This window comes from Psittacula echo (assembly GCF_963264785.1).
Source record: "Psittacula echo genome assembly, chromosome: 3".
NCBI classification, from domain to species: domain Eukaryota; kingdom Metazoa; phylum Chordata; class Aves; order Psittaciformes; family Psittacidae; genus Psittacula; species Psittacula echo.
In genome coordinates this window covers 32,704,220-32,727,596 of record NC_137736.1, presented here as the reverse complement: position 1 = coordinate 32,727,596, position 23,377 = coordinate 32,704,220, and the positions used below count along the sequence as shown (strand labels likewise).

General features: G+C 42.1%; 1 protein-coding gene across 2 annotated transcripts in view; it reads left to right on the top strand.

Annotated features, from left to right (window-relative positions):
• Positions 1–4,944: 4,944 nt before the first annotated feature.
• Positions 4,945–23,377, top strand: part of ERG (ETS transcription factor ERG) — a gene marked incomplete at its 5' end in the record, with an annotated part of 106,878 nt that continues 88,445 nt past the window's right edge. Inside the window, one exon of one of the 2 annotated variants that reach the window (XM_080613145.1) lies at positions 4,945–4,995. In XM_080613145.1, the coding sequence (XP_080469271.1) occupies positions 4,957–4,995 (39 nt within the window). The remainder of the gene's footprint in view (positions 4,996–23,377) is intronic. The other variant, XM_080613144.1, reaches the window with a different exon arrangement.

Here is a 23,377-nt window from a genome sequence, read left to right as displayed (position 1 = left end):
TTTTAGGTGTCCACAAATCACAGAAATCTGAAAATCACATCTGGGGCATTCATCTACCAAAAAAGTGCATCTGTAAGCTACAGCAGTAAGCACCACTGAGCACAGGCTTATAGTCCTTCTTCCTTTTGACTATCACAGCCTTTCTCTCTCTCTTACACACTATCACGAGTGCTGGTAGGACCCAGATGCACAAAAAGATTTCCTGAAAAATCAATCAAGAAGTGGATGTCTCAAAAGTTCTCCAACAGCTGAAAAGCATCAGTTCTTATAAAATATGTGGTAAGTACAGTTGCATGACAGTATGAGGGGTCTGAAAGTCCTGCTGGCACTCACTTGAGATAGTCTGCATAACTGTTCAGGGATTCACCTCCTGTGAGTAATGGTAAACATCCTAAAGTCATGCTGGTAGAAATGCACCGCAATGCCACTCTGTATTAGTCATTGTAGCAGAGCGTGTGTGTGTGTCAGTGTGTGTCTGTGTGTGTGTGTGTGTAACTCTCCAGTGCTGTGCGCCATTCATAGCTTTTTGTGCTATTCACATATTTGTAACGTGCAGGCCCTTAGTGTCTCAGCAGTAGTGACACACGGCTCTTCGGAGAGAGCCACTGTCCTGCAGGCAGAACATTGGTGCTGCTCTCTCTCATGCAGCCGATGCTTGGGTAACCATTTCATATCGTCCTTGTTTTTGCTGCACCAGATATCTGGCATCTCATTTGCCATTGATTAATTAGCCCTTCATTTTCTGGTATCGGATACACACTGTGGATGTATTTTGAAAAGCATTCCCTTTGTGGATAAGTACCTCGGGCTGCATTCATCCCTGGCGGAGCAGCAGCATGGACCACGTTTCTTTATTTGCTGGAGCCAAGCTCTGCTCCATGGCATTGCTTTGCCAGGAGTTTTGCCTGGAGCCTTTTTCCAAAGCTGACTGCCTGGTCATGCTGTCTCATAGGGCTTTAATGCAGGGTGTAGAACACATTATGAGGAACTTGCTTTATTTATTTAGGTGAGCACAGAATGCCAAATTATGGAAAATGGAACTACATACCTGTCTGCAAGGTAACATAAGTGTGAATATATGAGAGAGGTGTGTGTGCTGCCCCCCATACAGAGGGGACTTTCAGCTTCTCAGTAAATTGGCAGTATGTGTGTACACTAAAAAGTCTCATCCTTTGGATACGACTATGAAAAGGAAAAACAATGTAATCACATCTGGTGAACTCCAAAGCTGTACATAATTCTGTGACCCTTTGATGTATTTACATAACTCCAAAAACTTGGGTTGCATGCATGCGTGCACGGAAAGACAAGAGACTCCATTGCCTATCTGTGTCCTCCTGTGTGGGGTAACACAGGCATACCCAGTTCTGGCTGGTCTCTTAAAATAACATGGGTTTATCTTGATATTTTAACCTGTCCTGAACACCGGAGGGGATTTTGTGCCTCCTGTCTCATGAGCAACATTGCTACTCTTGCTATTGTTCTTGTATCATACTTTCAATGGGTTAGGGGATGGAAACCAGTACCAAAAGCCATATCCTGTTGTGCGTAATTAGTACTGTCCACAACCTGATGCCAGCTACCCTCTTTTCCTGAGGATATTGGCAGGGCATGTGCCTGGTCTACTGTCCCAGCAGTCTCCTGCCTTTCCTTTGGTGCCTTCTCTCCCAGCGCCCTTGGGGCATGCTCAGTACATGCTCTGTCCCCACATATAACTAAAACACAGCTTCTTTTCACTTGGTGGGAGTGCACATGCATTCCAACTCCACCGAGAAGCCATTTCTTGCCTGTCCATGCTGCTCTGTAGCCCACAGCAGCTCTGCAGCTCTGGTTGGGTGAACAGGTATGCACAGTCCCACTGGTTATACTGACCTAATGACCTGTTATTTGTCTTACGTGGTGGGCAGGTTTCCTGTTATGCAACAGGGCCTGTTTCCTTTTCAATCGTATGATGGGCTTGCATCTGGCCACACACCAGCAGGAGCAGCAGGGTCCATCCTTTGGGTGCTGCCAGGAGGACTACTGCTGTCTCTCTGCTCTCTATGGCTACAAATATATCCTTCCAGGGCTAAACCCTATATCAGGAAGTCACTTAATGAAGTGCTTTACTTTCAGTTTGTGTTATCATTTCCTTGCTTCAGTTTCCTGGAAAGAGATGTCTCCGTAAACCAGGCTTTAGTGTCATTTTGGCTCTTACATTAGAGTCATGCTAGCCAGTGGATGCATGGCAAAATCTACACAGCCACGTGTAGACCCTGTGACAAACTGTCAAGCACAAACATGACCAGCATGAAATTTGGGCTGGGGGTGGGGGAGGTTGTGGCAATAAATACCATCTGGTTCAGCAAGTTAGTACCAGATGTCTGGAAGCTTCCAATTCCAGCCAGTAAAGGTGGAGCTGAAATAATTAAAATTATATTTCTGCTTGGAAAAGGCAAGAAAAGCGTTTTTAACAATCATTTCCAGAAGTAAAAGGGCAAAAGTCATGCTTTTTGCAAACTAGAACATGTCCTACTTTAGGCTAGTTAGAGATGAATATCCAGGTGAGAAAGAACACACTGCCAAAGGTTGTGTTTAAAGCAGAATTCTCCCTTTTAGGATCACTGCTACACAGCAGTATGGGGAAAAGTCAGGTAGCCAGAACAGTTGCATATGCATCTTTCCAACTCATATTGACTAAGATTTGCTTGTCTTCGATTCCCATACCATGTGGTGTAGAGTTGGCAACTGTTTTGCAAATGTTGTCCATCATTTTCTCTTCTATAAAGAATCCGTCTTCTTGGGGAAAAGATGCTATAAGAATGGGCCTGGCGTAGCTCAAACAACTTCTCTTACACACCAATAAGCACAAACTCCTGCTTTTGTTGGGTGAACCACCCGGGTAGGGAGAGCTCAGGAGAGGCAGAAATCCCCGCAGCAAGGTAAGGTATTCCCAGCTCAGCGGCTGTAGAAGGCTAGGAGTCTTGCATGCTCCATCTTCACCACGATGCGAGGTGGCACGTAGTTGGTCCTGGTAAGGGGACAGGCTTCAGGACAGGGTACAGGCAGCATTCTGGGGGGACAAAAAGGGGTGGAGGTAACCAGCTCTGCAAGAAGCATCGGAGCCCCTTCTCTGTGTCTAGTTGTGGGAAGTTGTTTCCTGAATCGTATCTAAACCCACCTCTCTTCTGAGACCTGGGTTAATGGAGTAAAATACATCAGAAGGAAGGAGAGACACAGTGCATACTTGCAGGCTGAGCAAAGACTTAGAGGGACAGAAATAGACGCTGATGAGGCACAAGTGCCCACTTCCCTGGGTAAGCTTCTTTGCTGGGGGTGAGGTACCGTTATGGCAACACAGTGATGAAAGTATGCAAACTGTGAAAACATGATCTAACACTGGGTTCAAAATATTTTTCTGTTCAGTTTAAGTGAAATTTAGTAGTTTCCAGATCCTGTGCATGGTGTTTTGAAAGCTTAAAATACGAATCCCATAAATCCAATGAATAACATGGCAGGCGTGGATTTACTAGAGAAGGGAGGAAAGGAACTGAAAGGCCTGTCAGTGCTGTTAGGGTTTCTATTACTTAAATCTGAACAACATTGCTGTTGAAAGTTTGCTTTTACCAAAACAAGTGTCTATTGCTTTTGAAGATATTTAAGCCTATGGAAAGAAAAATCTTCTATTAAAACCATTACACCAGTATTGCATTTGATACTCACAGGTAGCTGAGGAAGATGGGAATTTGGCCTGTTTTGGGGTTTCTATAATAGGCCATCAAATTGAGTACTTAGTTTTCATGGATTTGAAGGGGGTGCAAAAAGCTGGCTTTTCTAAATAGTATGGGAGAAGTGCACCAAGATCTAAATCGTGATACCTTTAATTGCACTGTGTAGTGCTGTCGTTTATAGATGGTTCCCTTATATCATGAAGACTGCTTCTGGGGCAAGCTGCAACTCAGTGTTAGTCACCTTATCAATATTTCTCCTGAGTAAATAGGTAAAAGCTATCTGCAATTTGACTTGTAAGCTAGTGTAGATGTGAGGACAGATAATGAAATAAAATAGCCAATGCTGAGGAAAGAGAATTTTTTTTCTGATAGTGGCTTACTGCTTTAAAACATGAAAGAAGTTCAGGGTCATGGGCAAAAGGAAACCTCTTGCATGAGAAATGGGAATTTTCAGGTTTTTAGGGAGAATGCAGAAAAAGCCAGATTACTCCAAGTGATATGCACGTTCCTACATTTTTCCATGCTTACTAGTTCCCTGACTTATCAATCTCAATTTTTTAGCAGTTATTTGATGTTGTAGTTACTCAGAAGTACTCTGTTTATAGTGTATATTGTTATTAAATCATTTTAATGGTCACCCACCCTTGCACATACAGACAAATGCACCCTGCCTGCCCAAACCTCTTGGTATTTTATGACTGGACATGGATAAGGGATCCAAGAAGATTCATGCTCTGAAGTGCTGTTAATTGAGCGGATGGATGAGATTTGCAGCTCTTGTAAATGGGCACAACTTCAATGAAATGATATTTATTTATATCAGCTCCAGATCTGTTCCAATCCTGCTGTATATTTCTAAGTTCGGAAGAAGGGATTGTGGAAATTCCTGATATCTTGAGTGAATAATGGGGCTGTGCAGGGCAGAGTACATCCCAAAGTTCTTATTTTGGGAAAATCCTGAATTACAGATAAAGACCGATTTTGCAGGAGAATTTCAGGGCCGTTTTCTCCTGTATGAAATACATTCTAAACAGATGGTATAGAAACAGAAACACCTTGGAGTTTCAACTGTACTGGTCCTCAAGTAGGTCTGGGCAAGGAAAGATGCTTATCAGTCTATAAAAAGATAAAGAGATTTCTATTGAAAATAAGCTTTTAAAATATAATCATATGACTTCTGTTTCTTTGCTTATGCAGCTGCCTTGGGATCTGAGCTCCTGGTAAACACATTGGCCTATTAAAGGACATGATTCAGACTGTCCCAGATCCAGCAGCTCACATCAAGGTTAGTTTCCTGTTTATTATGAGTCCTCAGAGTCATAAGATTAAAGAATATGTATACATACCATAGATTTTCTTGCATGTTTATAAATTGTGCTACTGCACAAAATTGGCTCTTTCATTACTCAATATTTATATGTTATTGTCTGAGTCAGTCCTGCAGACTTTGTTGCTGACACCTGTACTGATGTGCTCTGAAGTATGTGGAGATTTTAAGGATAAGTTCTTCTAACATTAAAACCCCTTGATGGTCCTTTTATATTTAGTACGCTTGATAAAATACACCCACTTGAAAAATGCTAAATTCATATATCCCCAGTTCTGTGCCATGGAAGCAAGTGGCAGACAGTAACTTGCACTGGAGAGTGAAAATGAGCATAATGCAACAATTCAAAGGCAAACAAGCATCCCTTTGAAAAGATTCAGTGCATTATTTTATGTAAGTCATAGGAGAATAGATATTGAACTGTGGTGTTGCCTTAAAAACCACATTGTTCTGCTACATTTCAGAAGGTGGCATACTGTTTTTCTGGTATTGTTACTATTATTATTACTATTACTTATGTTACTGTGTTTTTCCTATCATTCTTCAGTGGAGATTAGGAACCTGCTAGCCTTAGCAGGTGCAGCTAACGTTGTGTTGCTAAGAACAAGACATTTTGGGGTGTTGTACGTAAACAACATCTGAGCCTCTCAAAGTGACTGATTTGGGGGTCACTATTCCTGACTCACTAGTGTGATGTCACTTTCATCAAGATGACTTTCATCATCTAGAGGTTTTGTTTGGAAACAGTTTCCTGACTGTTTCTAGAGAAGAACAGTAATTCTCTTGCAAAGTAAAAAGACACTCGTATAGCAATGTCTTAGGTGGGAAGAGCCATCTGATCCTTATATACAAACTGCATGCTTCTCATTCACATGGATTTTGCCATCTGAAGATACTTCTGGTGTAATAAGATTGCTGTAATCAAATAAATAGATCAGCCATGTTAAGTGGGCTGTAAGTGAAAAGTTTTCTTTTATTCTTTCTGACTGCCTTTTTCTCTATCTTTCTGTCTTTTCTTGAGGTTACATTTTCTCCAATTTCTCATCTTCTTTCACGGAGTTTCTTTCCAATTGATTTCCATCTACCAGTCAGCAGCTCCCTATAGAAAAACTTAATTTTACAACTTATATTTAACTGAATAAAAATGAAATATTATTTTAAACAACTCATTTTTCCTATGAAAGGGTAGTGAATGAAAGAACCACTCTGTATATCTTCCTGCAACAGTTTTGGATTGTGTTTAGATGCTAAGATGATTGGCAGCAGTGGGAGAGCTCATCCCTTCCCTCTCTCAAAAACCCGGCACTTTCACAGCCTTCTGGTCCTCAGTTGTTTTTATGGAAAGTGCAGAAAAACACACACACTCCCCCCATAAGCAGTCTTGCTTCAACATGTCTCGTCACCTGGATTTCAACCAGTAAGACTTCAAAAAATTGAAGAGGATTTAGTACCTCTTCATGCTGCATGTCTGCGGTACCAGAAATAACATTAAGAAGAACTCACTTTCATGCTTTCTGCCAAAACTGGTGTCTGAAGTAGTTGGGGTTTTTAACTATGGGAGATAGAGTTTGAGAAGGCAGGGGTATGGTGGGTATGGCAGGGCTGGGTATGCATGCATCTTACTACAGCATGTAAAAGAGCCTTATAAAAATCTCTGTAATGCTGCGTTCAAGGGAACTTGCAGAAGCCTATTTTCAGCAGATCATCACACAGAAGTTGCTCTTACATTGAAAAGGGTGGGAGGAAGGCAATTACTTTAATACTGTGTTTGGGATAGGAAAGCTAGCCAACTAGACATCAAATCCTTCACATTTCTGTTTATGTCATTAGGGTCCACTTCAGTCTAAACACATTCTTCAGAAAGCCACCATGGATGCTCTGTTCTGGCTTTAAGAATAGACATAACTGTGGTCTTTAAAAATAAGTCATAAAAAAATATAGTGCATAAGATGTGGGAAAGACTATTTGGTGTGATGGCCTTTTCTTTCTCTCATTGCTGTGGTGATATAGAAGGCACAGACTGGGTTCATTACAGTCATCTTCGGTACGGTTTTGTTTAATTAACTGTACTGCATCAGGTAGTCATATGGCATTGCTTTTTCTATTTTCTCAAATAAGCAGACACAGCCTCATTCATGCACACTTAGAGCTGTAATATTGAAGATTGCTTTCTAGGAAGTGTCTGAATTATTAAGATTTGACAGATTTTAAGATTTCAGTTTTCTGCCTGAACATGTGCAGAAAATTAATGTGAAAGAGACATGAATATGATAAAATGAATATTCAGAGACATCTTTCTTGCAGAAAGGATGATTTCATTTGCATTTATATGAATTTTTATGTGTGCTATTCTGAAATCAGCCTTTCCCACTACCAGAAGAAAATGTAACCACTCACAGGTTGTGTGCTCCATTCCTGAATGAGAAATGGTAACAGCCAAATTCCAACACCCAGGCAGATCCTGTCCAGTTTTGGGAAAATGTTTTGAAAGTCTCAATGTGTATGTCCTCATTCCGGTTGGGCAGCTTCATTCCATAGCTACTGAAGTTTAAACTTTACATTCTTCAGCTTGAATGAAGCATCCATAATTGATACAGTGAACTTGTGTTCCTGTTGCTCCCTAATGTACAGTTTTCACTTCAGTCACAGTCTCACGTTTTGCCCAAGTGTGAAGGAAAGAAACATTTGATGTGGATGAGCAAAAAAGGACTTTTAGTTCCAGTTCAGCAAAATGTGGGGAATTTTGACCCTGATTTTTGATCAATTCTACACGTTTAGTGCCTGTGAGAGGGCTGAGATAAGCAAGACAACTCACATTAATAAAATTCAGTGTGCCCCAATGGTTTGTGAGACCAGCACCTTAGTTTAATAAGATTTGCTACTCCTAAGGCTCAAAATAGTGTCATTAGTTTGGAGTAGTGGCAAACTGTTAAGAAAATAAGAATTAATTTGATTTAAAGCAAGACAAATTAATTCTTGCTATCCAGTGTCCCTAATTAGAATGAAGAAATTATTTTGGGGCAGTTTTTGGTAGTTGAAAGGGCTTGGGTACAAGATGCTCACATTTATACTGAGCTTTGTGTATTCCCTCACTCTTCCAGAATGGGTTTTCTCTAAAGAGTCTGCACGCTGGAGAGGAGTTTGTAGGCAGGACTTTGTAACCAGCTCTGTCCTCACCTCTCACCCTGCCCATGCCACTGAAAGGGGCTATTGTTTTAATTGGGAGATAAAAAAAAAAATCAATATTAAGCATAATAATAAGAATTTTGTTTATGGTGTCAGGGGATGAAGGTCTTTTTGTCACCACAGAAGTTTTCAAATACTGTTTTCATGGCAGACAAAGTTGATCTCTATCCTATGTACAGCAAGGGTCACTTCTAGAAATGCACTTTTGTATGGGCAAGACTGACTGTCATTTATTTTTGTTGTTCTGTTACTCATCAAACTAGTTCTTACAACAGCAGTCACAGAAACACTGTGCAAATGCTACCTGAGCTATGCATGATTTGGTTTTAGTGATTTTTGCGAATCACTATTTATTTTTAGTGATTTTTGCGAATCACTTTGTGAATACTGACTATTCAGTAACACTTTTAATTTTTTTAAGGGTTAAAATCTGCTTTCAGCATCCTTATTTGCAAAGATCAAAGGCTTGTATGACTTTATTCAGCTTTTGCCATCACTGTATGGAGATTTTGTGGAACCATTTCTCAGGAAAATATGAGTTACCGCTATTCCTTTGCCCCTCACTGGGAGAGGAAAAAGAGTCCAGGGTACGGCTTGTAAGAAATTACTGTATTTATCAGAAATGGTGTCTAACCTGGAAGATTTGGTCTGTGTATATGTAGATGGTCTGATTTTTCTGTTCCTTCGTAATGATTTTGAGGTATGGGGAGACTGAACAGACAGGTGAATGTCAGCAGCTGAACAGCGATGCTTGTGGATTCCATAGGTGCCTTTGCCTTCTGGAAGCTGAAGAACAGGGACACTTTATGTCCCAGAGAGCTTAAGCAAAGAGGACAATTTTTATAAAAATTTCTCAAAGGGCATCAAGCACTTTGAGCCAAATTCAGCTGGTTTGTGATTGTAAAACCTTATTTGTTATGTGGATGTAAATAGAGATTGTTCCCTCTGAATCTATAAAATTGGGGTATCAAATCTGAAAGCTATACCTAATATTACAGTGAAGAAAAACCTGGTTTCTCAGAAGAAATACAAGAATTACTCCATAGCTGTTTCTGAAAACTACTCCTATATTTAGCACTTGTGTGCCTGGCCTGTTAATTGGGTGGCATATGCACGTTTCCACGCACAGCATCCTATATTGTCATTGGAAAGATTACAAAACCTGATCCTAGAGCTCCTTTGTTGGCCAAAGAGTATGTTGGATTTCAAATTGTGGCAATTTAAAGATGCTGCTGGATGTACCTATTCTGTTGTGTTATGGTTAAATCTGTTTGGTTTTTGTTTTGATTTGTTTTGTTGTTGTTTTTTTTTTAAACTGGTATTATTCATTAAGGAGCATAGTCTGGGTCTGATATAATCTGTTATTTTTCCTGGAATTGTAGAGCCTCTAAATAGGATCCAAGACTTCATTATGCTGTGAGTTTTGTATGCACAATACAGTCTCTGCCTGAATAGGCAAGGGGGACAAGAAGGAAAGGAGGATAGAATTACTATTATCCTCTAGGATAAGGAGGATAAAGCCAGGCTTTTCCTCCCACATCTTTTTAGAGTCTCAACTAAGCCAGGAGCCTAGTCTTTGTAGATTCTTTGCATTGCTAAAGCACTTCTTTCATTGCTTATAAAATTGTATTTGGGCAGCTCAGCTAAGAGTGAGAGCATGGAAATCTAAGCCAAAGATGCAAAGGGCTTTGCCCGAAGTCACATGTGAAGTTAGCTAATGGCAGACACATTGCAGCATAGTTTAGTAGGCAATCCATATGGAGTATGTAATGCTACTGTATCACTGTATGTCACCACTGGAGTCAATTTGATAACATACTCCCATTCCCTCCAAAAAAATATGGAATAACTCCTCCTGATAGTTGTTGGCTAATGAGCCGAACCTCCTACAGCTAGGAACTGGTGATCACCCCATGGGCATATTGCCTGCAAAGGCAATATGAGCAGGCATGAGAAAGTGCCTTTAGCGCCAACGCACAGAGGTGAACAAGCTACTTTGAGTTATCTGGGCTGCAAACTTGCTGCCTGACAGCTGCTCTGGTAAAACTGCTGCATGCAGGCTGTCATCTCATGGGTTACAAATGTCCCTTGGTAACAGATGTGAAAAGCATCAGTATCAGCAGTCCCCAAAGCTGAGTAGCTGTAAGTCCCATCCCCTTTGCTTACCCCTCACTGTGTACTTCATTCATTATTCTAGCAAAACTTTAAACGCTCTTCCTCTGCTTTTGTACTGACAGGGTAACACCACTGTTTCAGTTTCTTACTAATTATGCTAGCTGAATCATAGTTGCTAAGTCTTGTTTGAATGATAGCCATGGTTTACTCTGGGTTCCTCATAAAATAAAGGAACTAAGTTTATCATAAATGTGGCTGACACTCCTCCACGCTAGCACTCATTCACTGTGGCCCCAAACCAGCAGGCTTAAAAATCTGATGCGTTATTTCCATCCGCTGTCAGCATACATCAGTTACCTGTAACAATGCCAGAATCACTACTGTATTTGAATGATAGAATCTCCTGATAAGCAGAACTTGTGATTTACTTTTCAGAAATTTAGAATTCTGGACTGCAACCAAATGATTGTCATAGAGTTTATATGAATAAAGGGGTTTTTTTTTCCCTTTTCTCTTGAACTTTACCTCTTCTCTCTGCCTGAGCAAATACCTCCTTGCTAAAGCAAACGAGAGATAATGGCTTCTGTGTACTATAATTAATGAACTTTCAGCAATTCGGAGCAAATCCAAGATTGCTGCCAACAGCCAGATGGAAAACAGTGTTAATGACATGTTCAAAGAAAAGTATGTTGTTTTGATAGGGGATGGTTTAGAGACTTTAATCTCTATTGTTCTGGGGACTAATGGCATGGATAATTCCTTAAGTGAAGCCATTTTTAAACAAAAATTGTCTTTTTCCATAAGCAGGAAAGAGCAAACTAAAGAGTACCAAATGCATTTTCAACGCTTCGGCTGATATATATGCTTTATACTAACTCTTTGTTATGTGGAGTCAGATGTGTTTAAATCTCATTTCTGCAGTCTGCCAGATCATTAAAAGTCTGGACATTACTACTGCTGATGGGTAGAAATCAAAAAATTGGTGGTCATGGAAGCTAGAGCCAGAGTGGCAAGATGAGGGTGAGGAGAAGTTACAAGAAGTTGGGAAGAGCAGGCAAGACAGACAGGTACAGAACAATAAGAGGTAGGCTTTAGAGAAAGTGCAAAATAAAATTCCTACACTTCCTCTTCCTTGTTAAAGAGTCTGAGTTGGGACTGAGGGCTCCCAGATCTCAGGCTTGTTTTGCTGCCTGTAAATCTCTCTCAAGCCACTGCCAAAGTAGGTGGTCCTTAGGTCTTAGCTATCCCAATAGACAGGGCCAGCAACTCCATGTGTCTGTGTCCATGCTGTGTTACATGCCTTCAAGGCCCTGCCTTTTGCATGTGGCCACAGTGAGGGTGATGAAGGGAAGGGGTGCAAGAAAGTCTGCCTCGGTAGTTCCACCAGTGCGGTACTTGGGCAGCCTTGGGACTCCTGAGAGACTGTAATGTCAGTCTCCTCCTTCTCTGACAAGTGGTTACAGAAACAACCTGCCCAGGAATATCCTCACACAAATCTACAGTGCAAATGCTAAAGATGTGTAGAGATTATCTCCCAGTGAGTCAGAGATTACTGTTTAATGTACGTTTGCATTTTCCCTGGATCTGGCCACAAATATCCCAAACAATGGGTCGTGTTTAAACTTTTTTGAGACATTATTCCCCATGACTCATTATTGTGAAGCATCTTTTCATATTCAGCCACTCTGCTCCCCTCTTTAACCGGCTTGTATTTATCTGCTCTGTACAGATCCAAACTCCTTAATTTCACAGTACTTTTGTTCCTCCTCACCTTCCTGAAGAGGGAGATTTATGGAGAGATCTCACAGGAGGTTGCCAAGCATCCTACAGCCTGTCCTCATTAGTTCTGGTCACAGTCTGTTTCAGGTGATGGGGGCCAGGCAGCCTTTTCCATCTCAGTACTGAAGCTGCATTCAGCTGTACTTGTTGCCTGGTCACGAATCATCACGTTGTTACCCTTCTGACAATGCCTTCTAGAGCTAAAAGGCATACTCCAGGGGTTCTTGTTCCAGTAGACTACAGACAGGGAGAGAGGCTTCTCCTGGGCTGTGGTGTGTGTTTTGTCTGCTCCGGAAGTGATCTCTTACCTCTTACCTCTCTCACTCTTCCTCCCTTGCCTGTCCCCTTCCTCTCCCCCAGCTAAAAATCTCATATCAAATACTTGTACTGACAGCCCATCTCCTTAAATCTGAAATCTTATTTCATTATTTCCAGCCCATGTTCTAGTCTCCTCAAGTCCCTTTTGGATTATTTCACCAATCCCGTTGGTGTCCCAAAGTTGACTTTAGGGTATAATATCTTTTGCCGATGTGTTGTTTAATCCCCTTCTTTAGAATTTTAATACAGACATTACCTCATAAACAGTTATGGGCACTTGATTAGATACTTTCCATGAACTTGCTATTTTATCATTTGCAGTAAGTCTTTGCCCGTTATTCTGTAGGACATTTTCAGACTCTTAGTCTTCTTTCCCAAGACAATTCAAGTTCCTGTTGTGAAAAATATTTTTTCTTTGGCTCAAGTCAGTAGCTAATATTTGGGTACTTCCAGGCATGTTTCATCAGAAAAGGAAACTGATCCTATACCATATGTATGTTCTCGGTGCAATTTTGTTTATTTATCCGAAAGTCCATCCTGTCCTTTTTTGCCATAGAAGAACAGAAAGGATGACAGGACTGCTGTTCCCCTAAATTCCCACATCTGACCTACTAGCAAGCTCTGTTCCCAATAGGCTCTACAGTGTGCTATATTCACTAGCAAGTCGTTCTCTGAAATGCAGGTTTTTTATTGCCTAATAGCCTGCAAAACCCAAGTGTTACTTCCATATTTACCACGTGTCTGAATTCAATGTGGTTAAGTTTTACTGTGTTACATCCCCTACATCCCTAGGCCAGTACTTCTGTTGTTTCTAGTGCTTTTTTGGTGACCTGAAAGGGATCAGTTTATTCTGCTTCTGAGGCCTGCAAAGAGTGTTTGGCATTTGCATGATATATTCCATATATAAATGTGATTAGCTACCGAATATAAACTTGATGGCAGTCATTATCACGTCCTTGCAGAGCAGTAAAGGTTTGGTAGGATACTGTAACCTGCTATTTCAAATTCAGCAAAGTAGCCTTCGAAAGGAGGTAGATAAGTCTGCAATGTGCTGTGAGCCTTCCAGGGTGAGCTGACATAATTATTTGTCCATACTGCCTCAGTCATATATAGAGATTTTCCAAGAACCCAGAAACCTGGCATGTCAGGGCTGTGAATAATGCAGGAGGAATCCTGCAAACGTGAGAAATCTTGTGTCCAGCATGGCCAGCCCGTGGGCCGAGCGCTGCCTGCTCTTCTTGGGTAGGTGTCAGAAGGAGCAGTGCGGTATGTTGGCTTAAATCAATGGCAGTCTCACTGCAGCAGAAATATGAACATGCACCAAACATTGTTGCTGCTGTCCTTAAGAGAGCAGCTGGGAATAGGAAAGGGAGCTTTGTGCAACCCTTTTGACCTCTGTTTTTTTATGTTTTCTGCTCTGCCATGGGGCCTGGCATTGTGAATGGTAACACTTGCTTCATGACATGTGGGGAGGAAAAATAGGATAAGGTGGGATAGCATTAAAATGGAAGATTTTAATGGGAGAGCCTGAGGATATGCTGGATGAAACACGCACCTAACTTTACATGCTTTTTGGCTGGTATTTAGTTTAAGCAGTTTCTGGGTCCCCTGTTTAAAAAATAGGGGAGACCTATATTGGGAAGGGGTGAATTGTCCTTGGGGAGCACCAGTATCTTTCCACTGCTTACATGGGGACTCAGAGTACATTAAGCACAGGGGGACTTGTAGGTAGCTCTTAATTATATGGACTGAATCCCATCCACATGCCGTTATCTTCAATATGTAACAGAGGACTAGGGGTACACTCAGGCTTTTTCAAAATAAGCCAGCTCCAAATCCAAAAGGAATATAATCACATCAAGATGACATTTTACACAAGTAATCCTTTGGAATGCAGGGAGCAGATGGCAGGCCATGCAGGAGCAGCCATGCCCCAAACCTGAGTTAATATCTCTGGATGGCAGGGTGGGACAGAGATTTGTGTGGCAGGACCGCAGGTGATGTCAGAAGACACTTGGGGCACAGGAAATGGTCTAAGCTGCCTCTCTCCCAGCCTCCAAGCTTCCTTGCAAAGGAACCTGTTTAGGTGAGCAGGTGGCTCCTGTAGGACTCCTCTATGGAGATCTGGGGAGAAGGGCTACAGAGCACAGTGTGCTGCATGGCACAGACCCAGCTGGCACACATGTCCAGGTCTGGGACAGCAGAGATTCCCTGCCCAGCATTTAGACTCAGAGGCCCTCAAAATGAACACAGAATGAACAAAAACTTTAAAACTTAAGTGGAGGCCATCTGAGAATTCAGATTCATTCAGTTAAGGGAAGCCACTTATTCCTTAGTTATAGGTTCAGAAAATCTTTCCAGTTCTGTCTGAGCTGTCCCAGACCTGCAGCCAGTCGGCTAACAGCACGTGAGCCATTGCAGATGACTTATTAACTTGGACAGAGGAAAATATACTTTCAGTTATTACATGCTAAAAAAGCACAAACTAAACAAATTTAGGCAACAGAAGCAATTATATCATTAAGCATTTAACTACAAGATTGATTTTTAAATTGCTAATAATTCAAACCAAAGCATGCACAGAAAGAAGAAAAGGGAGAAAGGTAATTGTAACAATTGAATCTAATCAGTGCCTCAGTCAAATGTGTAGCTATAAATGTCAAAACACGTAAGATCTCATGCAAGACCAGAAGTGGAACCAGAATGGATGAGCATTCCTCACTTGACCAGATTCTTCTAATTGGGAGGAAGTTAAACACATGGAGCAGGGAAAGTTTCTGAGCTGGGTTATCTCCAGATCTCCCTTTAGATACCAGTCTATGTTCCTGAACAGCCTTTCAGAGTCCACAGGAAGCAGGGAACTGACGCACAGATTGCAAGCTCGGCCTCATGCTTGCATGAGCCCTTCCACATTCTGCTGCTGTTGCCTGCACAGGAGGGTAAGCTGGGTCCTTATTGAATCAAGAGAGGGCTGCTGTGAAGGAATGGAGAGATTCCTGTCCTCATCTAGAAAAGGCCTGTTTTCTGTTGCTCTTCAAATTGCATGGGAAGAAAGGGAGAGACTGTCCTGGGCTGCAGCAGGTGGGTTTGATGAAGCTCAGTGTTGCTGGGGCAGGGTGGGACATTCGATGGCAGGGCTGTATTTGTTTTCATAGTTTAGGGCAGGGCCGATCCCTTTGAAAAAGTGTAAATCTTAATCAAATAAAACTGATGTGCTGCCATATTTACCCAATCTCACTGGTTGTCCTACATCATGTTTTAGCATGTAAGTTACATGACAGAGTTATCCAGGGGTTGCCAGCTAACACAGAAACAAGCCCTCATGTTAAATTGCCTGCAGATGTCCTCTTCCAACTCCTGTAAGGAACTTCTACCAGTTCTCTCTCTCCTTTTTTTTTTTTTTTTTTGGTTAAATAAAAGCAGCAGAAGAGGGGGAAAGCAATCTCAGTTGAATCTCTGTGCTAGTGCCTCTGTTTGCAGGACAGGAAGCCTTAAGAAGACAATGCAATTTATGAGCAAGTGCAGCAAAAACCGCTGTAAGGATTTCCATGAACTTTAGTGGATCAAATGACTTGTGGTTATTTTTAAGATTGGAGCTGACTGAATAATGCCAAGTCTAATGCTGCCAAAGTGGGCTTTTCAGAAGATTCAGACCTGAGGAGGTGAGAAGACCTTTATGTTCTGTTGGCTGTAATTTATTTGATGTTATTGTGTATGGATGTATGGCTTAGAGGTTTGACTAGACACCCCTTTTGTTTTGATACTTGTTTTGATATTGAACTAAAGGAATCAGGATTTTATCTGACAGACTTAAACTCTTGTTCTGCTTGGCAGAAATCTCCAAGTAAGAGTGCAACATTCTTGAAAACATTCACTGTTTTCATTTACATAATTAGGAACTTTTGTTTTGTTTTTGTTTTCATTGTATGAACTTACTGAAGTTTGTGAACTTTTTGCCTGGCTGTCTCCCTTGGTTGGGGAAATCACAGAATGCTGGTTTTTTTTCCTGGCTGGAGGAGTATGGGCTATTTATACGTAATTTTAAAATACGCTTTCTGTGAGTGCTTGCATTGCTTTTTGCAGTGTGATATTTCTGGATGATCAGTCTAGCCAAAAGCAATTGCAAAAGGTTAGTGAAGAGCTCCTACTTAGACACCTACACGAAATATTGGCCCTTCGAAAGCTGTGAGTGCCAAACAGCTCCCACTTAGAACAATGGAAGCTGGGGCGTGCTGACAGCTTCTGAAAATCTGGCCTCACATGGCTTCAAAAGAGATTGATTAGCAAGTCTAGCAAACTGTGTGTTTTTTCTGCACTTGCTTAGCTCTGCATGGGGAATATTATCTGCATTTGGAGTGTTCGCAGCAGTTGCAGGTGATGCTCTAAGAGGAAGGTTCCTCCTGGGAAGGTGGAGTTCCAGGCAGGTCAGTAGGTAGGCAGGTAGCTAGGTGGGCAGGCAGCTTTTTGCCAGCTTTGCTTCAGGAGAGCTTTGGCCTGGAGTGTTGAACTTTGCTAGGCAGGTAGAAGGAAAGCCCTGGAGAGCTACCTCTGTAACTCCTCCGCTTGGATCTTTCTTCAGTAAGAAAACAAAAGCAGTTTTCCCATTTGTCTTAAACTGCTTTGGAAGTGACATAAACAAAACCAGAAAAGGCCACTCTGACATTACTGAAATAGGGATGTCCAGATGGGAAATTATAGTAATACAATTCTTGCATTCAAACTTCACGTCCTGTGTAACTTCCATGTGTGGGCAAAGGAGATAAATTTGCTCTCTGGAGCTACACATGCGCTTCTTTCTTTTGGTTAAGCCTGAAAAACTTTTCTCTCTCCCCCTGTGCTGATGGACTGAAGTCTGCAGGAAGAGCAGAATTAGCAATTAATGGTTTGGGGGCTTTATTTCTAAACTGCTATTTTTGTGCCTTTCTGAAACTTTTTTATTAATTCTATCACAAATCATCAGCCACCTTTTTTCAGTAAAGCAGACCTTTCAAATACAAGAACAATAGGACTGTGCTAAAATGAGGAGAGATTAATTCTGAATATCGAATAATGAGTTTTGGTTATTGTTGCTTTTTAAACATGGTAAACAGGTTGGAGACCAATATGCTTGCAAATGGCCTTTCCAGTGGTAATCCGTATTCTTTTGAAAAGCTAATAAAAGTGGTGTATGAAAGAAATTCCTGGGGCACTGCAGAACTCACCCTCCTAGGGAGAGAGCCAGATGTACTGGTTAATAACCTAGCAAGCATTCGAAGCCAGGGCAGTAACCACTTGGTATCACCTAAGCCAGACGTTCTGTGTCGGTGCAAGGCAATATTGCATACTGGTCACATTCTCAGCAGAGAGCTGGAAGACATGTGCAGTCTTATTAAAGGAAGAAAAAAAAAAAAAGAAATAAGAAAGGAAAAGAAAAGGAGGGGACAGGCAGAAGGAGAGGGAGACAATGTGTCTGTCCTGAGAAGCAGCAAAGTAGCAGACACACTCCTCCACATGTGCATTAGTCTGTAAGCCTGGATTCTGTTATCCAGATGTTGGGGTTGATCCTATGGCAGGGACCATGAAGGAGAAGGCTTTTAAAAGAAATCATATTTCAGTGGTGAAATTAACGTTACCAGATTTTTCAAATGCAATCACTAGTGTAATTTTTCAGAATGCTTTAGTAAAATAGCGAGCTCTAGATGTAATGCTTTTTACGGGCTTCTTTGGCAGTGCCTCTTCCACACTCAAGCATACATGTGCAAAACTTGCCAATTGCTTTTAGAACCAAGATGCCTTAGAGTAAACAGCACATTAAAATTTTTCGTAAACCAGTCCTACGGGGCTGAAAATTGTTTGTGGAGGGGGTCCCGAAGTCCAATGGGGACTTTCTGAAGGCACCACTCCTTCGCGTCAAACCCTGAGAGATCTTTAGAAATCACATCAGAATTGTGCTTGTGCATAATAAAAGCATATATATTTGCAGTGGCAATCAGAATACATCAGGATCAAATGTGATTTTTTAAAAATCCCAAATTTACTTTCCTAGGCACAGCAGAAAAATAAATTACTTATGGCATTTATGGTATATTTGTAACTTGAAACTGATGGCTTCATGTTACTGGGCATAACGTGTGCGGCATATAAACAAACACTGCACAAAAAGACAAGTCCCAGCTTTGTCTCTCTGACACTTTGTCTCTGTGACCGGGACCCCACAATGAACGCCACATGTGTGTTTCTGCTGAGCTTGTGTTTACGTTGGGCTTGGCTCAGCCCTGTGCTGATCTTGTCTACACATGGCAGGATCAGGGTGTTCTATGAGAAACTGGGGTGCAGAGATAGGAGGCAATGTTCATGCCTGACCAGCCATGGTCATCACAAGGGGAAAGGCAGAGCATCTGTGAACAAACATTTATTTGAATGTTTTAAACAATGCAGTTGTTGTTCTTGCTTGGAAATGTTTCATGAAGCCTCAGGAGTGCAGCATTTACATAAAGAGATGGTGATATGCAAATGTTACTAAACCTCGTATTCATGACTGATAAGGAGTCACTTTTTTCAGCTGTCACAGAAAGCAGAATGTGGATATGTGAAAACTTGATGCGTGGATTTGTGATTATGTTGCAAATAGAAACAAGGCAATTTTGTATCAATATTAGTACAGTGCACTTTGGAAGCAGTCTGGATGTTTTCATACATAATTGTAGGTTCAGTGAAATAGTAAATTTATGGAGACAGCTGGTGTGTCTTTTCCCATGTTGGAGTAGTATCAGCTGAGTAGGTCTTGTGAAAAATCTCAGTTTGTAGTTTTGGTAAAAGCCAGGCTCACAGATGTAGATTTCTTTGTGGCATTTCACCATTGGAATAGCATCTTGACTCTGCTGTGAACCTCGAAAGTTAGCGAACCTCTGCAGTTCATTCTTGCATCTGTCACACAAAGTACATGGGGAGGTGCAGCACCACTTGACCGGGCTGAAAAGAAATAATATTTTCCTTCCTGATATAGGCAGGGTGTAGCTCTGAGTGCCCAGCAGAGATAACCGAGCCAGGCAAGGATGGGCCAGCTGTGGTGCTGCCCACAGCAGAGGCATGCTGTTGCGATGCTGCCAGCTCGCTAGCTCACCCTGCTTGGCAGTCACACTCTTTGTATTCAGCAGCCCCTCTTGCCCTGGGACAGGGAAGAAGGGGCCCATGGCTGCCAGCCCCTGCCCTGCAGGTCCTTGAGGAGCCGAGTGTTATCTCAGCCAGCCATTAACCTCACTCACGGTCTGCCCTGGCGTTGAGCACACGCCTCAGACAGGGTGGGTTGAGAGTTGCTGGGGCTCCGTGGGTGAGAGTTTTCCAGGCTAAGCAGCCTGTCATTGCACACTGCAGTTTGTCAGAATGAGAGCCTTGGAGCCAGCAGGGTGTGATTCATCCATCCCAGCAAGGTCTCTGAGGCAATCTGACATTATTCGGACTGATATCATTAATTAATGAGGGCTGAATGTTATTCTTAGACACTGGATTGAGTATTGAGTAGAGAAGCCTATGAAAGGGCTCTTTGATTTTGGAAAATTCCTATGGCACTGTCAAATTTGCTAACAAAATTAAATTATCTGCCAACTTTCCAAGTTAAGGAGCACATCCCTTCTAGAGGTTTGACTGCGTCTCCTCAGTGCCTTACTGGGATCAAGGGATTATTTGATTTATGTTAATGCCAAACAAAAGTGACAGATAGCCTTCAAAACCCAGTCATATTAAATCTATCAGGCGGGCTTTGGAGAAAGCATTTTTGTTTGTTTGCTCAGCACAGATTTGATCCTCCCCCACCTTTGTTTGGCTGTGGTTGGTTTAATGTGCTCAAGGTGGAAGGAACCCAAAGCACAGAGCTTTTGTACAGCCTGGTCTCTAACACCAGGTTGTTTGCCTGGGCTCTGCCCTGTGCTGGGGTGACCTGCAGCCCCCCGCAGCAGGAGCGAGGACCTGCTCATGCAGCCGTGGCTAACTCAGACTCCAGATTTAATGAGGTTTGGGTCTGGTCTTGGAAAACATCAGGGTGTGCTCCAAAGCACTTGGGTCCTGGGGCTGGCGCTGCTCTTCCCTCCTCCTGACACTTTTCCTCCCTGGAGCTGCTGCTTGCCCTAGTGTCGGCAGGCCGCCCGCTTCATGGACCTTGCAGGTGTCCAGAATTAGCCAAGCCTTCGCGGGCCTCTGGCAGCAGATATATAAATATAACGCTGTCATTTAAAACCCCAGCCCCGGCAGGGCTGGGAGCGCAGGAAGCGCGTGCACATGTGGGCCGGCCGGCATTCACACATGGATCCCATTGCAGCCCTTATAACAGTGTGGTGGGGGGAAAAGGGTGAGGGGGCTGCCAGCAGGTCAGCTCCCCCGGGTTCATCTGTCTCCAGGCAGCTCTTGGTCTTTGTGTAAACAGAGAGGTGCCCAAGCATGGCTGGTGCCTCGGTTTGCTCTCACTGGCATGGTTTTCAGGCAAAGAAGTGGCATTTGTAGCTAGCTGGTCTGCATTGCAGTGTGGTTGAATTAATGTGTGTGTTACCTGAGGTAGGTAGGCACTTTTGGGATTATACATAGAGACAGTAGTGATGTCACCAGGTGTTCACCTGCATTGTGGGTCAGGTTCGTCTGCAATATGTGCACATGTGTGCACACACACAGACAGAGCTCACACACACAGCTGGAAGCAGACCAGCAGCCACCTTAGCTGAATAAAGTGTTGGTGGTGGAGGGAAAGTCTCTTATAGATTGTGCTAATTATAAAGAGGTTTGCTGTGGTACCATATGTTTAGCGGCAGAAAGACCAGGTTATTTGAATTCTCCATTTGGTCTGGCGTGGCTTGTGTCCATGAACCAGGATGTAATCTGTAATTCTGGCTGCTGGAGTGGTGCTTTTTTAAGGGACGTGTGTGTGAGTTGCTTTAGCTATCTGCTCTAGAGGTGCCCTTAAAGCATTTTGCTTCTATTCCAGGATCAACAGACGAGGTGCTGGAACAAACTGATAAATTAAATAGCAACAAGTTACCCAGACCTGATGGTATTAATGCAGGAGTTGTGAAGGGCCTGAAGAATGATGTGCCTGAGCTGCTCACAACAGAAAAGTAGGAACTCAAGGGAAGCAGGGAACTTAGGAGTGACAGTCTTTGTACTTTTAAAAACAAACATGAGAGCAGCGCTGGGAAGCACCTCCGAGCCTTACTGTGGGGTAAAAGTAACACCTACCTAGTTGCAATAATAAACAATGGCAAAGTTACAAATACACCTCCTACATCAGTGATATGAAAGAGATGAAGTGGGATGCATTTTCTAAAGGAAAATTAGAAGTCACCGTACTACCACAATTTTTAGAATGCACAAAAAAAAAGCAGATTTGGAAGAACAGGTCAATTTAAAAAGAAAAAAAGCTGAAGGAGATTTCTTGTCAAGGGAAGAAGTGACAATCAGACATCCATTAAAAATGGATAGGAAAGAGAAAGTAAGAAAATAATAGTAAATATTCAGTTTTCAGCCTGATGCCCTGGATCAGCAGCAGGGTGTCTGTCTCAAAATGCATCCTAAATCTGGCATTGTTTAATACATTTAGTAATGAGCTGGAAAACAGGAAGTGAAGCCCCAATCAGATTAGAGATGATATTTATGTTCGTGTGTTTTTTAGGTTATTCAAGACAAGCTTAAGGAAATATGGAATGTTTTACCAAGCTAAGTGGAAAATATTGTGCTATGACAAATTGATATGAAAATGCGTATGAAAAAGTAATGTAGGTAGGAAAAAACATATGCCATTGAATAACTAGCACTGTGATTAAATATACTGATTACCACTTTTGAGACACTCTGCATTAATCTTCTTCCATGCTGAAAACTGGCCTCCTACTCTTTGCTTATCAGTTTCTAATTTATGCTGAAATATGAACCTGCATCCTGTGACAACGGTTACTCTTTGATAACTTTCTTAAAGTTATTCTACAGAAAGTCCTGAGCTCTGGTACATTTGTATTCTGTTTGGACTAGCAAGTAATCCATGTGGTGCAGTGGCTGACAAATGCCAGTGATGGTAATTAATACCATAATCAGCTGTTGATGCTCTGCTCTTGTGACTGAGCATCGTGGCTGGGGTTGATACAGGATTAACATGTGTCCTGGTACTGCTTCTCCACAGAATCATCCTTAGTGCTGCTGCTGTTGGGTTTGGTAGAGAATTTGGTATCTGTATTTTTTTTTTGCTTTAATACCTGTATAAAACATTTTTAGCTGGCTTACATTTACTGTCTCTTGCAGAATAAAATGTTAATTTTTCAACTTCCATTAAAAGAAATGAGAGAAATTCAGTGATTTCAGGAATAGAGAAACGGAATATGAAAAAGAAATACAGAAGAGTTGGTGCTTAGTGACATACTAGAAACCCTCTCTGTAACTCTTCCCTGGCCAAGGAAATCTCCCTTGTTCTGAGGCCCCTAGTGATATTGTTGAGTGATGTCCTTGGGAAAATGCTTTTAGTGAGCCTCAAGGTTGTCTGTGGCCCCTTCAAGATGTTTTATTATTCTGTGAAGTTTCTACTCTGGCATCATGTCTGCATTTGTGTGAGGATTAGGCACTGTAAAGGGACTGTGGGTCCTGATGGCTCGTGGCCCCTTTTGCCCAGGAGAACAGTACAGAGCAGGAGGAAGTTGGATGAGCATCCTCCCCATCATGCCCTTGAGGCATGGCCTCGAATATTCACTTGCAAGATGAGAGAATAATTTGGTCTCTGTCCTCCAGGAAGCCTTCTCCTTTCCAGAGGAGACTGCCAAGGTTAATAGCCATGCATGGGTGTAACCTGAGGTGTGGTCAATGTCTTATTTTTTGGGACCTGGATTAAAACCACCACTAAATAACCACCTGTCTGGTGGTGATCACTTCTGGTTGTTTCTGAGCTGAGCTGGATTTAAGATGGAAATGTGGATGACCCAGTTTCTATTTACAG